The 20,369-nt window shown below is 38.0% G+C and overlaps 1 protein-coding gene across 1 annotated transcript; it reads right to left on the reverse strand.

The window, feature by feature from the left end:
• Positions 1-490: 490 nt before the first annotated feature.
• PRDX2 (peroxiredoxin 2) lies at positions 491-6,880 on the reverse strand. The gene is made up of 5 exons (XM_053716032.1): positions 6,769-6,880; positions 5,959-6,112; positions 2,391-2,513; positions 1,305-1,435; positions 491-707 (listed from the first exon to the last, which is right to left on the reverse strand). The coding sequence occupies exons 1-5, from the start codon at positions 6,869-6,871 to the stop codon at positions 622-624; spliced, it is 597 nt and encodes a 198-aa protein (XP_053572007.1). The 5' UTR covers positions 6,872-6,880; the 3' UTR covers positions 491-621.
• Between the last annotated feature and the right edge of the window lie 13,489 nt (positions 6,881-20,369).

Consider the following 20,369-nt stretch of genomic DNA (forward strand, 5'->3'; position numbering starts at 1 on the left):
GGGGTGATGATATTGCACCAGCAGTTCCCAAGAACTGCTGGTGCAATGATAAATGCCAAGAGCGTAAGCTGTAATTTATCGATGTGCAGCAGACATGATCCGCAATATCAGATCATGTATGCTCACATGATAAATAGGTCCCTATGACTCAATTAGAGCTTGCAATAAAAAAAATCCAATTCATTTTTATTACTAAACTTGATTTGTTCTCTTGTCCTTTGTTGAAGCATAAAACTAGATAGGCTGGTAACTTTAGGAGCATGCACGTGTCTGGCAGCAGTATTTGCAACATTTTAGCAATTTAGATGGCTATACCCTTTTATGGGCTCACCTAGGATTACCCTTTAACATAAGGATACTGAAAGGACTAAGCAAAACTGATAATATAAGTCAATTGGAAAGTTGTTGAAGTCTAGTAAATTAATTTTAGGTCGAGTGACAGCTTTTTTTTTCAAAATTATACACAAACAAACCACAACTTAAACTGATACACGTTTAACATTTTATTTAAGATAATCACTAAGTGCTAACATTCCCACCACTGGAAAACAGTGTTAGGCTGACATAAGAGCATGTGGGGATTCTATCACAGCAGGAAATTTTTCCTCGAGGGAGACTGGCTCAGTGTTCCTTAGAAAAGTAGGCTTTGCTGTCCTTCACATTGGGTATGATGGTGCTACTTCCAGGCTTCCATCCAGCAGGGCAAACTGTGGGTAGAAACAGATTCGTTAAATATCTCTCTAACATATAAATATATATTACCTAAATTTGAATCGCTCACCCTAAAAACTGCCAACTTACCATTTTACATGGCAGTAGTTTTACAAACGTTTAACAGTTGTCATAGTTTATATGGGACCAAACTAACTTTGTAAGTAACCCTGACTGACCTTTAAGGGGTTTCCATTAATTTAGAATGATGTAGCTGTAGTTTAATTTTAAATTATTCACTAGCATTAGTATACGGATTATTCAAATACAGTACATTGAACTGCTATGTTGTCACAGCTAGACAGGAGGAAAAGCAGATTCTAGAGATAATCTAAAATGGAAACAAAAAACCCACACACATCTAAAGAATACATGGGCAAAAGTCGTCCCCAGTGTATTTTCTCACAAATAAATTAAGATGTAATGTCAGAAAACTTAATATCTAACACATTTGTAACTTGACTCCCTTTGTATTTATCATGTGTCTCTTGTCATCACTTTATATGCAAAAAGATTCTAAATGTTACTTGAAGAGGATGCAACCAGACATACACTGAACACCATAGCCAAAATGTAAGCAAAGCACAACTTACCTTCTCCATGTGTGTCTGTATACTGGAATGCCTGTACAAGACGTAGAGTCTCATCCACAGATCGGCCAACAGGGAGGTCATTAATTGTAATTTGACGAAGGATCCCCTTATTATCAATAATAAAAAGTCCTCTAAAAAAAAAAATAATAAAAAAAAAAAAATAAACACACTGAACAGGTGTTCATTTAGACAAGGGATGGGCAACTGGCAGCCCAAGAGCCTCATGCAAAGCAGAGCTCAAAATATGTTCCATAGTTTGTGGCCCAAGGAAGGGGGGAGGAAAGTTCGGTACCCAACAACCTTACCTAAATCCCATGCCACTGAAAATATTTAGGAAGTATATTATTTGTGTGTTTAATAATCAAATGTGGCCCTTGAAGTTTCTAAATTCTTGACCTGCTGCCCCCAATGTGTTAGGAAGTTACACTATTGGCCTACTCTTTATGCTGGCCTGTGCTATGCCACTCCATGAACACAGCAAACAAACTCTGTACAGCGGCTGTCTAACACTTTCAGGACTGTAGGAGCGAGTCCTTCTGTTCAGGCAGTGAGCTCCTACAGCCAAATGTATGCTGCTATTGAAAAGCGATTAATAAAAAGTTTACATTACAGCTATATTAATACAATGGGGGGTGGGGGGAGACTCCCAAGGCTGTTTAACTCATGCAGGTCAAATAGGACACCATTAAAGAATCTTATCTACATGGTACACAAGCCAATTACAGATATTGGCAATCAAGAGTGTATTAAGAAATAAAATAACTTTAGAAGTTTGCTAAAGCTCTCCAAGCCATAGTGGAATTGTTGAGGTTTATTGTAAAATTACTTCCTGAATACAAAAAGTTTTAAGGGGCCAATAAAACATCACATGCTCTAATTTGGTACACTATTCACACTACAACCAAGTGTTTATTCCGAGCAAAGGTAAAAAAATACTGCTCAGGAGCTGCAAAGAACTCAAACGGATCAAATCCCTGCTTTAGCAAGTTGTGACCATTTAATTAAAATACATACCCATTTGTTAAACACTGGTACTTAGACCCACCTACAACTAAATGTGGTATAGCTCAGTCACCCAGTAAGCACCTGTATGCTACACCATCATCTTCTTTCAGAACACCATAATCTTGAGACATAGTACGCTTCAGGTCAGACACCAAAGGTATATCCATGGCTCCAAGTCCACCATCCTTACGGTTAACATTTACCCTGAAATAAAGAGGCCAGCAACAATATGTTTCTCTATCATCACTTAACTGGAGAGGGGGGGGGGGGGGAGTGCTAAACTGTAATGAGCAATTTTTAATTTATCTACACAGATTTGTTCTAGTATTTAATATTAATTATCAGAAACAACCATGACAATGGGGGGGGGGGGGGACACACTTTAGAACTGTAACACCCAACCCCCTTCTTAAAGCAGATAGATGTCAAGATGTCAAGTGTTACATAAGCTGTAAATCTAAAAATTGTCCTATTGTATAGCATGCATTGCTGATCAGCACATGTAATATTTGAATTAAACATTTTTTTCAGTATTGCAATATTAAGGCTTTTTTTAGTGTTCCTAGAGATGTATATTTAAAAAAGGGCCATTAAAACACTAAATAAATGCTAGAGTGGTGCAGTCAAAGAAAAGATTAGTCTGAGAACAACATCTAGGATGTATTTATAGTTTCATTAGCCGTTTAAATAGACAAACTAAGTGTAAAGTTTTAGTGTCTATAATACAATGGGAGCCGCACAACTTTCCCAGAAAAAGCCATTCTATTTTAACACTATTAAATTAACACAACGCTCTAATGTAGAACAGTTCCAAGAAACTGGGACATGGGGAACAAAAACACCAAAAACAAAGACAGTGCTTTTGGAAACTACAAAATATAAGCCATAACCATTTGTACATGTCTGGATCTGACCACATCTATGATGAAATTAGAGTTTATAAAGATTGTCTGCATTTAAATTTCTTAAAATGTTTGTACCAAATGGCACCAAGTAAAAATGTCAAATCCTGAGAGCTCCTAATTTTCTGGACTATCACACAAATATATTGAAACAAAAACAACCTGCTTTAAAGCTGATGTTGCAACAAGCACATTTAAAATCTCAATACCACATAGTGTATTAGACAATCCTGAATAGGACTTCAGATAATGGGATCTAGAACACAGACTAGAGTATGCATAAGAAAGAAAGTTACATACATTTTCAATAACTTTAAATTGAGATGTGACAAAAAAAATGAATATTGCACTCATGGGCTGAGAAAGAACTTCTGGAATAAATGCAACTTGCAGGGTGGGGATAGTTGTTAAACAGTTCACAGATAAGATAGGATGCTGCAAGAAGATTACAGCCACACCCTGAGGAAATTTGCTGAGCAAGACTTGTGATAACTGAAGTTTACTGCCCAAACAAAAAATTAATTTTAGAAGGATACAGGCAAAACTTTATCAAAATAAAAAGGTCTTATCCTATATGAAGCATAGGGACCAAAAAGTCAAATGTCTGATTAAATTCTATAGTTTACCAATATAAATGATATTCTTATTTTGCTTACAATGAAGCCCATGCTCAGAATTGGCCCCAAAATATGAAAAACTTGCCAGCATTGATTTTTTTACCCACTGACTGACCAGACAGAGAAATCTTGCCAAACCAGAGTTTTAAAGGGACAGTAAAGTCAAAGCTAACCGTTTATGATTCAGATAGAGCATACAATTTTAAAGCTTTCCTATTTACTTCTATAATGTAATGTGCTTCTTTTCTCTTGGAATCCTGTACTGAAAAGCATACCTATGTGTGCTCAGGCGCAGCAATGAACTGCTACTCTTGGGGGGGAAAAAACAAAACCAAAACAACCATGAGAATGAATCGCATTTTAATAAAAGTAAATTGTAAGAAATAAAAAAAAAAAAAAAACCACAGGTTTAACGACCCTTTAAGAGAATCAGAACCTATGGTTTGATGCTAAGGGGCTGATCTAAAGACTCACTGGCAGGAGAGATTACAAGTTTTGGGGGACTTGCTGAACACATCAGTTGATCCAATGACAAGGCATATATGTGACTTGCAATGCGTACATTTATTCTTCACACCCAGAACCCAGTATAGTGTGATAGACCGCTCTCATGCTAAATGTTGCCTTTTTTTAAAATTCTTTGAGGGACCTCACTATTGACACAATGTTTTAGATGATGCAAAGCTATCCAATCTGGCAAAATTACCAGGCCCCTAAGCATTTCTCAATTGCAGTACTCAAGGAACCCTTACAGGCCAGTTTAAGTATTTTCTCTTCTTGGGCTATTTAAAATGGACAGTATACAGTAAAATAGTTTTCCCTTAATGTGTTTACAATTGCTTTTTTTTTTTACAAACTGCAGAGTACAAAATGTATGAAAATTAGCTTTTTAAGGTTTATTTGTGTATATTAAAGCTCTGATTTTGTGTTTTGAAGCCACAACCTAATAAAATGGGTTGAGCTTGTAGGTATAATCAGATACCATTACTTTATCGTATTGTGTACATATACCTGCTTCTTTATCTTATATCTGTCCATAAAACAATCACCAGTACTTGGAGAGAACAATGGAAAATCAACATTGTATTACCTTATCTCTGCTATATCCCACTGGGAGTGTAATTTCTTCTGCTGGCTGCGTTTACAAAGCTTATCTATAGCTTGGACCTGCGGCCACAAACTTTCAGAATAGGTGGGGATACCACATGCTAAATCAACTATTTCAAATGCCAATATAAGGGTAAAGGAGCTACTTGTAAACAATTTAATACAGGTGGCCCTCGTTTTACAACGGTTCAATTTACACCGTTTCAGAATAACAACCTTTTTTTCCAGTCATGTGACTGCTATTGAAAAGCATTGAGAAGCAGTGCATTTATTAAAATAGCCAGAAGGTGGCGCTGTCCGCTTGTGTTGCAGCAAAGCCAAGCAAGCTGAAATCAGTTTAACCAGACCTGAGCTATCGAGCAGATTTCAAAGGAACAAGATCTTCCTGTCTATAGTCCAGATTGGAATGCATAGAAAGAACTGTTTGCAGAAAAATGCAAGTGAAGTCTGTGTTGTGTGATAATTTATTAGTTTTATAATGCTGTTTAGCAAATGTTTGTTCATTTAACTTAGTTTAATTATATATTCTGTGTTGTGTGATTATTTTATTAGGTTTATAATGCTGTCTAGCATTTAAAGTCTTCATTTCAAAGCTTTTAAAATAATGTATTAGGTGTTACTTATGACAATTTTAAGAGGGGCCTGGAATCTATCCCCCTCACTTCCCATTGACTAACATTATAAACTGGGTTTCAATTTACAATGGTTTCAATTTACAACCATTCCTTCTGGAACCTAACCCCGGAGTAAACTGAGGGCTACCTGTACACTCCAGCAGGTAAAGTGGATCATTGGAAACAAATTAAAGGTGAGAAAAATTTTGAGTAAACTGTTAATTGTAACAGAAGGTAACAATTGAAATTGCACCTGGTCAGGAAAATCATTTAGAAATGCGGCTGAATACAATTCATTGAGGAACATAATTGAGTTACAATGCTCCTATAAAACCAGTAACAAATGACTTTCTGGAACACAAATTGTTCTCTCAATAACTTAGGTAATTTATTAGGAGCAAGAACTTACCATGCCAGATGTGAGAAGTGAGAATCTACAGATGCTGCAATGACTTCACAGTTGATCTTGCGGAATTCTCCAGCACGCTCGCTGAATGAGATTATTTCAGTGGGACACACAAAGGTGAAATCCAGAGGGTAGAAAAAGAGAACCACATATTTACCTACATAAAAGATTGTCTATATTAGTTTTTTTGTTGTTTTCCTTTTCAAATAGGGTTTAACGAATCTAGGGTGCAATAGTACCTAAAATTTAGATTTAAAAAAATTTGTGAAGCTAGAAAAATAAAAAAAAAATAAACACCTTTACCTGGATCATCGGGGTGGGGGGGGGAGTTATTAAATTAGAATCTAAAAAGTAGCATTCCTAAAAATGGATTATTAAAGGGACACTAAACCCCAAAAAAATATTTCATGATTCAGGTAGAGAAGACAATTTTAGATAACTTTCCAAATTACTTCTATTATCTAATTTGTTTCATTCTTTAGATATCCTTTGTTAAAGAAATAGCAATGCACATGGGTGAGGCATCTATGTGCATCTACCAATCAGCAGCTATTGAGCGCATATCTAGATATGCTACTCAGCAAAGAATATCAAGAGACTTAATCAAATTAGATAATAGAAGTAAATGAGAAATCTGTTTAAAATTGCATGCTCTTTCTAAATCATGAAATAAAAAATGTGTGTTTCATGTCCCTTTAACATACAACAGCTGCAGAGGGACCTTTAAAGTTTTAATACATACAATTATTCAAAAATATTATCAAGTCTAGTTTGTAAAACAAAACAAAGCTAGAACAGTTGTGAAATACTCACCCCTATAATCAGACAGTTTAATGTCTTTGAATTCTCCATTTACCACAGCCGTGGCCTGGAATTCTGGAGCTGGTTTACCAATGTGTGCTTTCCCTGCTGCCATAGTCTTACTCTGTTAAAAGGGGGTGGAAGAGAACACATTTTGTTTTCTTACAGAATATATGGTCTCTTTTATACACACACGCAAACTATTTTGAAAGTAGCAGAGGGGGGGGGGGGGGGGTAAATAAAAAATAGTAAATTAGTTCATAAACTCATGAAAGACAGTGTTCAAGGTTACCAATAGCAATCATCTTAGTTTGATAGCAGTTTTTAAATCCCCATGAAACTCATTTTCTCTCTTTATATTTCAGATAGCACAAACAATTTAAACAACCAATTTACTTATATTATCTAGTTTGCTTATCTCTTAGTATCCTTTGTTGAAAGGCATACCTAGGAAGGCTAAGAGCAGTGAACTAGCTGCACATATATGCCTTGTGATTTGATCACATGTGTTCAGCTAGCTCCCAGTAGTGCATTGCTCCTCCATTAACAAAGGATACTAAACTATTGAAGCAATCAAACGAAAAATGTATTTTATGTACTTTAAAAGGGATCGTAAACTTAAAAAAAAAAAAATTGATTCAGATAGAACATACAATTTTAAACAACTTTCCAATTTAATTCTATTATCAAATTTTCTTCATTCTCTTGTTATCCATTGCTGAAGGGACAGCATTGCACTAATGACCAGAAGCTGAAAATATCTATTTAGCTAATCACAAGAGACAAATGTGTGCAGGCACCAATTAGCAGCAGCTCTCACTAGTGCAGTGTTTTTCAACCAGTGGGCCGTGGCACTAGTGTGCAGTGAGAGATCCTCAGGTGTGCCACGGCAGACTGACAACAGTGTGACATATTTATTAAACTTGTGCATATTCATTTTTTAACAAGAGATACTAAGAACAAAGCACATTTGAAAATAGAAGTGAATTTAAAAGCGTCTTAAAATGATATGCTCTGAATCATGCAAGTTAAATTTTGACTTTCCCTATCCCTTTAAAGGGACATTAAACCCAAACATTTTTATTCAAGATTCAGGTAGAGCAGTGTTTTTCAACCAGTGTGCCGTGAGAGATCCTCAGGTGTGCTGCAGCAGACTGACAACAGTGCGAGGGTGTCCCTCTTTCATATTTTTAAATATTGGTAGGTATGTGACAGGCTCATCAGGCATCATTTACAACCATGATATTGACATTCATTCACAGACAATCATCAGGATTGTTTGTGAATGAATGTCAATATGTCATGTATAGTTTGTAGGAGGCATGGCAGCACAGTGTGTGTGTGTGTGTGTACACACACACACTGTATTAGGCTACAATGTGTGATTTTGTAAAAAAATTTGGGATGGTGGTGTGCCACAGGAATTTTTTTAATGTAAAAAAAGTGTGCCACAGCAAAAAAAAAAAAAGTTGCAAATCACTGAGGTAGAGAATACAATTTTAAACAACATTCCAATTTACTACTATTATCTAATTTTCTTCATTCTTTAGATATCTTTTGTTTATTACATAGCAATGCACATGGATGAGCCAATCCCACAAGGCTTCTATGTGCAGCAACCAATCAGCAGCTACTGAGCATATTTAGATATGCTTAAAAACAAAGGATATCAAGAGAATAAAGCAAATTAGATAAAATAACTAATTTGGAAAGTTGTTTAAAACTGCATGCTCTTTCTAAATCATGAAAGAAAAAAAAAACATTGGGTTTCATGTCCCTTTAAAGGGACACTGAACCCAATTTTTTTCTTTTGGAACCCAATTTTTCTTCTTTTGTGATTCACAGAGCATGCAATTTTAAGCAACTTTCTAATTTACTCCTATTATCAAATTTTCTTCATTCTCTCGGTATCTTTATTTGAAATGCAAGAATGCAAGTTTAGATGCCAGCCCATTTTTGGCTAACAACCTGGGTTGTTCTTGCTGATTGGTGGATACATTCATCCACCAATAAACAAGTGCTTTCCATGGTACTGAACCCCAAAAATAGCCAAAATGCCTTCTTTTCAAATAAAGAAAGCAAGGGAACAAAGAAATTGATAATAGGAGTGTTAGAAAGTTGCATGCTCTATCTGAATCGCGAAATAAAAAAATTTGGGTTTAAAAATTAAAATTGCAAAAATACCCATCAAAGTGACATATTTGCACGAAAATTATTACTTTTAATGCATCTGTTTTATTTGTCTGTCAACAAGATAACGATTTACACTTAATACAAAACAGACAAATTAAAATAGGATTTTAAACTCATTAAAAACAAACTCTGGAGTGGACAATATGCGCACTGTATAGCCACACAACTATTATCCAATATTATTTATGCAGTGGTGTCAGTAATATCCCAAACAGAAGACTTTTCTCTCTAAAGAGCAGAACTGCAATCCGCTACCACAAACTCACCTCTCAGATATCTTGTGTCAGTCAGAAGAAACGCGCCAAGAAGAGATACCCTTATATCCACGGACTGTACCACTAAGGCCGCTTGCCAGGGGGGGCTTCTTGAAACTGCGCCAAGAATCCTCGTTAATTAAAGTAATTTTCAAACAGCAAATAATGCATACAATATGACGAAGAGATAACTTTAATTGGCGTTTACATAGAGGAGTCGAAGAAAGTTAGCCGGCGGTGTAATCCCCTTTAGCTGCTGCTGGATGCAATAGTCTGCACCTGCTGCTTTCACCCTCGGAGTCTCGATGATGCCATTTTAACCTTTCTATTGCCGAAGGAAAACTAGACACATGAAGTAAATACAGAATCTTACATATTGATTTTATCATAATCAGATAGAAAACACATTTATTTTTACTTGGAAGCAGTACTCACAGCTACGGCTCTAACCTTGAATATTTTTTTTAACATTTTTTAGAAGATATTATAAAATGTGATATATACGGTATTTTATTGACGAACCCCTGCACTCAAGTATTAGTCGTCCACACCTGCCAAATTTAAAAAAACAATATTTCATAGTATACACTAATTTGCATACCTTTTAATGTCACAAAATGTGCCTCCTTTAATACTTAATTTATTTCAATTGCCTTTTGTTTAACATATTGGGAAAGATATAGTGATCTAATTATACACTTTTTTATTTTTTTATTATTATTTTATTGAGGTATAGGATAAAACAATACAGTAACACAAACATAGACCTCCAACCCGTGGGGTCAATTTACAGAAATATACATTACTGTTCATACACTGAGTATTACATCAAAGATATAAGGCGTAAATAATAGCTTACGTTTCAAGAACTATAAATAATAAATAACTAGTAGCCAAAGGTAGTTTCTAGTAATGTAATATAATCTAAGTGGTAGATGGGCCTATAAATTGACCTCAGATTTTTTTAGTTTTTGATATAATAATAGGACCTCTTTTGGGTCCTCACATCTATAATTTCCCATATATGGTAAAAGAGAATTTAACATTAGGTACTATAGTTATGCACATAAAAATGGACTATAAGAATTTAAAGATGGGAACTGTGTCCCTTGGCTTATCAGGAAAACCAAGTGGGGGGGGGGGGGGGGGTACCGAAGCCAGTAATATCAAAGAAGGCCTATAACTTAAAGGGACATAATAATCATATGCTAAATCACTTGAAACTGATGCAGTATAACTGTAAAAAGCTGACAGGAAAATATCACCTGAGCATCTCTATGTAAAAAAGGAAGATATTTTACCTCACAATCTCCTCAGCTCAGCAGAGTAAGTGCTGTGTAAAAAGTTATACTTCACCTGCTCCCAGCTGCAGGTAAAAATAAAAAAAAAAAATGAAGAAATGAACAGCAGCCAATCAGCATCAGCAGTGCTGTGGTCATGAACTCTTACTGTGATCTCATGAGATTTGACTTAACTCTCATGAGATTTCATAGTAAGCTTCCTTTACCTGATTGGTGAAATAATATGAGAGTGCACAATGCTCATCCCTTCAGATGTCCCAGGACAGACACACTAAAATGCTGCTTAGAAATCCTTTACAATGGGAGGTGGCTACTGAGGAACTTTTGAGGTAAAATATCTTTCTTTTTTACATAGAGATGTTCAGGAGATATTTTCTAGTCAGCTTTTTACAGCTATACTGCATCACTTTCAAGTGTTTAAACATTTGGGTATTATTGCCCTTTAACTATATTCTCTTATCTTACAATGAAATGTAACAGAAATTATAAAGTCTACAGATATATACGTCTCAGGTATTACCTGTCTTATCTAAAGATAGGGGATCTTATTTAGATGTATATCAAGGACTATACTATCCTAATCATTGTACATCCTATCTGTATGGCACATTACCCCATAACACTTCAAAAACAAAATTTACAATATACAAAAATATGCAATAGACATTCCTTATTATGGTGCATTATAGCAAGTGCAATAGGGTCCCAACACGTCCATATAACAATTTACCTTGTCATACAGCTACGATCATATTATACATGCCCAGCAAAATTTCTCTAAGCTCTTAATAAGGTACATGAATAAATAATGAGACTTATAAAGCAAACCTTCCACCTAGATATGCGGGACCCATATACCTTTTACTATGTAGGATAGCTGGACCTTCTAAGTTGACCATGACCTATACAAGACTGTGTTATATATCAAAAGCCTGCCACCGGGCACAGGCCCAATACCCAGCCGCAGGAACACGAACATATTAGAAAGTTGATAGGTCTCAACAATAAGCTATTTTATAGCTCTAGCATACGTCTTTTAAAGTCCTTATGTTAGGGTTAACACTAAAATAGAAAGACCTCTAGGTTATAGCTAGCAAGTCACACAAGAATATGGCCATACAAACTTAAAGGGACAGTATACTTAAAAAATAGTTTTTCCCTTAATATGTTCACAATTGCTTTTTTACCAACTGCAGAGTAAAACATGTATGAAAATTAGCTTTTTAAAGATTATTTGTGTAAATTAAAGCTCTGATTTTGTGTTTTGAAGCCGCAACCTAATAAAATGGGTTGAGCTTGTAGGTATAATTAGATCTCATTACTGTATCACATTGTGTACATATATCTGCTTCTTTATCTTCTATCTGTCCATAAAACAATCACCAGTACTTGGAGAAAACAATGGAAAATGAACATTTTATTACCTTATCTCTGCCATAACCCACTGGGAGTGTAATTTCTTCTGCTGGCTGTGTTTACAAAGCTTATCTATAGCTTGGACCTGCGGCCACAAACTTTCAGAATAGGTGGGGATACCACATGCTAAATCAACTATTTCAAATGCCAATATAAGGGTATAGGAGCTACTGGTAAACAATTTAATACACTCCAGCAGGTAAAGTGGATCATTGGGAACAAATTAAAGGGGAGAACATTTTTGAGTAAACTGTCCCTTTAAGAGTGACGTCTTGACATACATATTATGGTTTATATTTACACACGTAAGATTAAACAATTTAACATCCTGTACGTAGATCCTGTGGCTAAATAGCATCCCATTTAATACAGAACAGCCTAGACATATAAAAATATTATAATTTCTATAACTACGTGTAGAAGTAATAGCACAATATATAGAACAGTACTACCGACCTTCTAGGAGAAGTATACAGTAATTAGTATCACAATCGATGTAAATTATAAAAGCCTTGAACAAAAACTAGGGGTAACTATTAAATAACAGCATAGGGGAAGATTTAAGGACCTCAAATGGAGGACTGAAGTAAATCCAGATTCAGTCTCAAAAAGGCATGTTAAGTTTATGCATAGGAGAGTCTCACACATTGTGTTAGCCTATTTGCAAATACTTGGTAGGTAGCCATGTTACCGTTCTTTCATCTGTCATAAAAAAGTTCCTGTTGGTGAGATAGCTTCGTAGAGAGTCTCAGTAGGCAATTTATGACAGAATTACCCCCACACCAACTCTCAGCCGCAGCCGGCCGCCTACGGCTCCAGTAATAATCATCAGGGGAGCTGAATGGAATAAATTGAGTCCGTTTCGTGAGGCAGAATATTTGTGAAGTGTCCCCTCTCCGATCGTTAGTAGAGTGTCCAAGCTGTGTACTGGCTCACCATAAGTCTCTGTGTCCATTTTGGTGTTGCGATTCAATCCTGTGAGAGGCAAAACTGGAGGTCCCAAAGTTACCACGCGGTGTACATAACCGCCGTGAGAAGCACCATCTTTTTCAGCAACTAGTTTTGCGGCCTCATATTTATAGATCACTATATTTCTATGGCGCTGCGATTGGTCTTGTCCAGGGTTATCTCTAACTCTAGTATACAAAACAAAACAGAGTAGCTGCACTCAAATACTTATTATAAAAGAAACAGGTGCTGCCTAGAAAATAATATTTTCACAAACATAGCAAGAGAGTGGATTCCCCAAATTGAGGGGTTTCCAAAAGTCTAGGCTTAATCAGCACAACCGTTAGTAATAACAACTCAAGAGACATAAGTGTCAAAAATATAAAAATATCCTTTAATAAATCACACAATACACAGACATACCACATTCATGCATGGGACCCCAGTAATAAAAAGTCAATAGACTGAGAGCAAACTTCTGGTGCACCAGGGTGAACTGGATACGTATATATATTAACCAGTGGTATTAGATATTTGTAATCCACAAAAGAGATAGTTCCATATCTTTAGAGTCCCCAAAGTGCCGCTCTGCTAAACTAGCCAGACCAAACCCTCGACCCAAAAACAGTGATCGAATCACCTTTCAAAGCATACTTTTTCAAGCCGTGTGTGTTATTCACAGGTGCATCAATTGATATTTCCTTCTTGACCACATTTGGTAAATAGTACTACCTGTGTTTGTAGTGCCAATGGCAGGATCTTCAATGCTTACATGGAGCGCGGTCTTACAGGGCAGGTCGGGGCTAGTCGGGATCCAATGCTGTGGAAACAAAAAAGAGGCTGCAAAGCACCGACGAGTCTGGACGCTCGTTTCACTCCTTCACATAGTGCAGCGTGGAGCTTCTTCCGGATGCTGACGTCACCTAAATTAGAGTGTCCTTTTATTGGTGCATGGTATTTGCCGGTCATTGATTGATTCGTTGCTCTTCTTGTCAATCATGCTTTAGTTATTTACAAAGTAGCACTTCAAAACGTAATGTTTGTTGCAAATATTTTTTGTCCAATTTCTTACGTGAAGTATAGCCAGCTTAATACCATAAAAGAAAAACGAAAAAGCCAAACATTCATACAGCCATTCACAATACACACGAACAACCATAATTAAAAACAAAACATTAATCTTTATTTATTTCATACGTGTTTCTCTTAATTCTTTCAAATCTTGCTTTATTTCTTACATATAGTATAACTTTGTGCGTGTATATATACAATTTTTTAATCATGAAAAAAGAGCTATCCTCAATTTACTTTAGCGCTTGTGCTGCTTTTTCAAAAAGGATATATATAAAAGCTACATTCAAATAGATTCCAAATTATTTAACTGGTCGATGTACAAACAGAGGGGGTTTCAGACCAAAAAGGAAGCAAATTCCAACTTCTCATTAAGTCCATTTGGTGATAATGTATTCAATCTATACATCCATCTTGTCTCTTTTTGTAATAAAATTGTGTCAATATCACCTCCACGGTTACTTAACTTAACAGACTCTATGCCAATAAATTGGAGACCATCAGTTTTAGATCCATGAAATTGTGCAAAATGCCTTGCAACTGGGCTGTCTATATCACAATGCTTAATGTCGTCTCTATGTTCAGTAATGCGAGATCGTAGCTCTCTAAAAGTTTTTCCTACATAAAACTTTTTACACGAACAAAAGAGAAGGTATATTACTCCTTTAGTAGAGCAATTGATAAAGGAATTGATCTTATACGTAATCCCTGTATTAGTACAGAATGTCTTGGTTCTACACATAAATTGGCAACATACACAGTGGCTACAAGGTGAATTTCCAACCATTTTATGGGCAGCTTGTTCTAGCCAATTGCCTGTAGGGACTTTATTAAATTCACTCTTAACAAGAATGTCTTTTAAGTTATTAGGCCTTCTCGCAGTCATAAGTGGGTAATCCCCCACATATTCATGGAGTGTGTTATCATTAGTCAAAAGGTGCCAGTTTTTCCCTAGGATAGATCTTACCTTACCCCAGTGTGTGTTATACTTAGTGATAAATCTGATCTTATTCTCTTCTCTTCTTTTTTGTTTTGTTTGTTTTGGTAAAGAAGATCTTTTCTATTCTGCTGTGATGCTCTAAATAGTGCTCTTTTTACACACCTCTTTGAGTATCCTCTTTCGAGGAAGCGAGTCATCATCTCTTTCGCCTGTTTTCTGAAAACATGATCCTCAGAGCAAATTCGGCGCAAGCGCAGAAATTGCCCATTTTCAGGATGGTGGCTCGTTCCTAAAAGTTAATTGTTAGTTGCAGTTGGCTTACGAAAAACTTCAGTTACCAATATCCCTTCCTTTTTACTTATTTTCAAATCTAAAAAATCAATTGAATTGTAATTATAATTACATGTAAGAAAAATATTTTGGTCGTTTGCGTTAAGCAAAGTGACAAACTGAAGCAAGTCAGATTCACTACCATCCCATAATAGGAGGATATCGTCCACATATCTTATCCACAGGGCTACATGTGCACCAACTATCTCAGCATGTTCACTAAAGACAGTCTGATCTTCCCATCCACCAAGATGTAGACATGCGTAAGTTGGTGCACATGTAGCCCCCATGGCTGTTCCTCGTTTTTGTCTGTAACATTTTCCATCAAACAAAAATCGATTGTTTTCCAGAATAAATGCGATTGGTCTTGTCCAGGGTTATCTCTAACTCTGCTAAGCTCCACTTCCACATATTTGGCCGACCTAAAAACTATCACCTGAAAGTATATACTGAGCTGCTCCAGAGGTCTCCCCTATACAAAAGGCATGGTCTGTTGCTACCAAGCCCCCATACTCATCTGGGCATACCATCTGCTGCAAAAGTGAGTCTCTCCTGAAAGGTACTCGCCGCCATTCCTGGGTCTCTATGCAAACCGCTTCTGCTAGTGAAAGTAAGGACGCAGCAGACGGTACATTTTTAGGATCTGGATCAAGAGCCGTTTTCCCCTTTGTCTCATAACTGGAGGTAGCCGGTAAATTAAGATTCTGACATAGGGAAATCACAATTGCCTCAAGGTCGCTGCTGAAATCTTAGAAGCAAGTAGATAACTGTTCCTGTATGCTGCGTTCCCATCTCTCAACTGTCATCAGCATGTCCGAATCAGCGCCGCTGATAACCTGAATGGTCATGATGTAGGTTAAGTAATGGGCTGTTAACAAGACTCAAGTTCCTATCATAGGTTCAGTTGAAGCTCGCCCACCAGTCTGAACTACTTCAGTGTAGTTTAGGTGTTTTTCACTTAAATATTAATGGTGGCTAATCTCTTCAGTAGATGTGTAGCTAGGCAAGATGGCGCCGATCATTCTAAGTACCGCATCCACCTCTCTAATTCCACTCCCCAGAGTCGTTCTTATGTGTCACCAGCTCCATACCCGATAACAACAGGTCTGGAGACCCAGAGCTCCCTTTTTAATAAAAATTTAGGCAGTATCTTAATATATGTTTTTGTTCATTTTGTGCAGAGAGCTACAGACCCGCACGTCTGCTCCTGCTGCTGGCTAGCTCCGTCCCCTAATTATACACTTTGATGCAGACAAGACTAACGTCATCAAGGGGCATGAAAACCAAAATTGTATTTTCGGTTCAGATAGAACATACCATTTTAAACAACTTTCGATTTACTTCTATTATCAATTTTGCTTCATTCTTGTGATATCCTTTATTGAAGGAGTAGCAATGCACTACTGGGAGCTAGCTGAACACATCAGAAAACCAATAACAAGAGACATATGTGCAGCCAGCAATAAGCATACAGCTCCCAGCTCCTTTGCATACCTTGATATGCTTTTCAACAAAGCATACAAAGGGAACAAAGCAAATTAGATAATAGAAGTAAATTGAATAGTTGTTTATAATTGTACTAGTCCTAAAGCCCGTTTACACTGGCCATTTTTCAGCAGTACAGCGGTCCCACCCTTTGCTCTCTCCCCCTCTCTTTTGTGCTCTCTCCCCCTCTCTTTTGCGCTCTCTCTCGCTCCACCTCTCTTTTGCTCTCTCTCTCCCCCTTCTCTTTTGCTCTCTCTCTCCCCCCTCTCTTTTGCTCTCTCTCTCCCCCCTCTCTTTTGCTCCCTCTCTCCCCCTCTCTTTTGCTCCCTCTCTCCCCCTCTCTTTTGCTCTTTCTCTCCATCCCAATCTTTTTTGCTCTTTTTCTCCCCCCTCTCTCTCCCCCTCTCTTTTGCTCTGTCTCTCTCCCCTCTCTTTTGTTCTCTCTCTCCATCCCCCTCTTTTGCTCTCTCTCCCCCCTCTATTGCTCTCTCTCCCCCCTCTCTTTTGCTCTGTCTCTCCCCCTCTCTTTTGCTCTCTCTCTCCATCCCTCTTTTTTGCTCTCTCTCCCCCTCTCTATTGCTCTCTCTCCCCCCCTCTCTTTTGCTCTCTCTCCCCCCTCTCTTTTGCTCTCTCTCCCCCTCTCTTTTTCTCTCTCTCCCCCTCTCTATTGCTCTATTTCTCCCCCTCTCTTTTGCTCTCTCTCCCCCTCTCTTTTTCTCTCTCTTCCCTCTATTTTGCTCTTCCCCCTCTCTTTTGCTCCCTCTCCCCAATCTCTTTTGCTCTTTCCCCTCTCTATGCTCTCTCTCTATCCCTCTCTTTTGCTCTTTCTCCCCCTCTCTCCCTCTCTCTTCTTTTGCTCTCTCTTCCCCTCTCTTTTTCTCTCTCTCTTTCCCCCTCTTATTTTCTCTCCTCCTCCCTTTTGCTCTCTCCCCCCTCTTTTTTCTCTCTCTTCGCTCTCTTTTGCTCTTTCCCCTCTCTTCTGCTCTTCCTTCTCTCTTTAGCGCTTTCCCATCTCTTTTTGTCTCTCCCCTCTCTCTTTCTATTTCTCTCCCCTCTCTCATGCGCCCGGCCACGCCCCGTCACGACCGACCACACCCGGCCACGTCCGACCACGGCCACGCTCACGTCCGACCATGCCCACACTTCCGCCCGGTCACGCCCACTTTCACGCCACCGCCGCAAACAGCATGTCAGGTAAGGCCAGGTGTGTTTGTCCTCAAGCTCTCTACTGCGTATGACAGCTTTGGACAAACACACTTGGCCCCTTTATATTATAGGATGTTATATCTTAACCCTTTGATAACCGTGTTAACTTGTCTACATCGGAACAACGTTCCGATGTAAACAAATTGAAATCCCACGATCGTGTACGCTATCGCGAGATTTTAATGATGGGATCGTGTCAGAGGGGCGTCTCTATGACGCTAGGCACCCCCTCCAGACCGCGATCGCAACCAGGAAGCGCCATTGGCTTCAGGACAGTCAAACGGCTAGGACGTTCTATTCCGTCCTAAAGTCTGGCACGGTTTTGACGGAATAGAACGCCCTAACTGCCATAAAAGGTTAATCATTAAATAAATTGTTTGGGTTTCCTGTCCCTTTCATTGTATACTTTGGTTTATAATAGATGTAAATAGATTTTCTGTAACTGTTAAGGCTGTGACACACTGCAAACGATGTGGCGCGAGGCGAAGCAGCTGCTTCGCTCCACGTCGCATCGCTTCTGAAGATCAAATATTTCATCTCTGAGCGACCTGACGCAGCAGAGTGCTCAGAGATGAAAAGGCAGGACACACTGAGTGCGCACAGCTGCATGTACACGCTGCGTGCCGCTCTCCTTGCAGTGTGTCACAGCTTTTATGCTGGGACCAGATTAGACATCCAACACATAAGGGAAATGGGAATCGGATGATTAAATGAAAACTTGCTGATCTGTGATGTTTTGTGATGACACAGAAGGCAACACAATTGACTTTAATTTTGTAGTGTGAAAATATAAGTTTATAGTACAATATAGATAGTGTGTCACACTGTCTAATAGAACCCGATTATCAAAAACTCGCCAACATGATGAGAAAGCATACAAAATCTTTGGGATTTTTTTTTTTTTAGGTCTGCCCTTTGGGCAGGGTGAGAGGGGCACCCTCCGAGAACCCCGCACTTTGAAGGGTCCCACAATGTCAGGGCAGGGTGAAGTTAAGAGAAGGTGCAATTTACATGTTGCATTTAGTTTAGGAAAAAATGTAATATAAAGTCTTATTCTTATAGGTAACACTGAATGTTGGGACATGGGTGGCCCATACAGGGAGCAGAACATACAGGTGGAAGGGAATAAGTGTACTGAGCTGAGGGCCCCTACAAATTTATCTTGCTAAAGGGGCAGGCTCTGCATATTTTAAGGTTGGCCCTGCTCTCCTTGACAACCGGGGCTAAACGATCTAAAGCTCTCTGGTCTGGCGAGATTATCTAGGAAGCTTTGTCAGTACTGAAAGGTCCCTCAAATCATTTTAGACAGACACATTTTAACTTGAGAGCTGCTTATCTTGATATGCAGGGTTATGGATACAAAGGGGAGACTCATATTACAGTATGATTATCAAAAAAATATCCCAAGTTTTTGTGCAATTTCTCTCCATATCAGGCCTCAAGAACCCAGCATAGCAATATAAACAGCTCTCAAGCTAAAATTTGCATATCTGACCTTACAGTACTGATGAGGCAGCTTAGATAATCTCGCCAGAGCAGAGAGCTTTAGAGAATCAGGCCCATATTGTGAATTGATGGTTCTGGACATTTTTCCTAATTTAAAGGGAAAAACATAACAATTATTTATTATTTATTTATAAAATATTTTTACCAGGAAGGATACATTGAGATTTCTCTCGTTTTCAAGTATGTCCTGGGTCCACAAAACATTGCAATAATACAATAGGGTACAATAAAATACAAAAACAATATTAATACATAATATATGCAAAATTTAACATAGAACAGGTAGGAAATATATAATCAACCATGACAGGTGCATTTTTTAAAGTGTGTGGGAGGTCGTTCCATAATTGTGGTGCTCTGTAGGAAAAGGAGGATCGAGCTGCTTTCTTTTTGTATTGAGGCACGCTAAATAATGTGCTGATACTGGATCGGAGGTTATAGGAGGTGGGAATAGCCGGGGAGAGCATTCTGCTCAGGTAGGGTGGGAGCTTCCCAGAAAGGCTCTTAAACACAAGGCAGGAAAGATGGAGGGTGCGTCTGGATTCCAGCGTCAGCCAGTTTAGTTCTTTTAGCATGTCACAATGGTGGGTCCTGTAGTTACATTGTAGCACAAAGCGACAGAACGAGTTATACAATGTATTAAGTTTATTAAGGTTAATTACGGTGCAGGTACATACCCATAATCCATAATTGGCATCAGCATTTGCTGTACAATCTTTACTGTAGGGCTGAGGCAGGATTTGTTTCGGTATATGGCACCTAGTTTTGGATAGAGTTTAGATGCAAGTTTTTCTATGTGGAGGCCAAAAGATAGATTAGGGTCTAACAACATACCCAAGTATTTGAAAGAGTTGACTGCGGTCAGTGTGCAATTTGATTTTGTTTTGATGCGTAGATTGGAAATTTGTAGTGTGTGTAATTTAAGTACCTTTCCAAAGGTCATTGTGACAGTTTTGTCAGTGT

This window comes from Bombina bombina, chromosome 6, assembly GCF_027579735.1.
Source record: "Bombina bombina isolate aBomBom1 chromosome 6, aBomBom1.pri, whole genome shotgun sequence".
Lineage (NCBI taxonomy): Eukaryota > Metazoa > Chordata > Amphibia > Anura > Bombinatoridae > Bombina > Bombina bombina.

Coding starts and splice junctions, on each gene's coding strand:
- PRDX2 (XM_053716032.1), bottom strand. CDS start 6,871: ATGGCAGCAGGGAAAGCACACATTGGTAAACCAGCTCCAGAATTCCAG. Junction 6,113..6,768: donor TAAACTGTCTGATTATAGGG/GTGAGTATTTCA, acceptor TCTTTTATGTAG/GTAAATATGTGGTTCTCTTT. Junction 2,514..5,958: donor CACTTCTCACATCTGGCATG/GTAAGTTCTTGC, acceptor TCTTTATTTCAG/GGTAAATGTTAACCGTAAGG.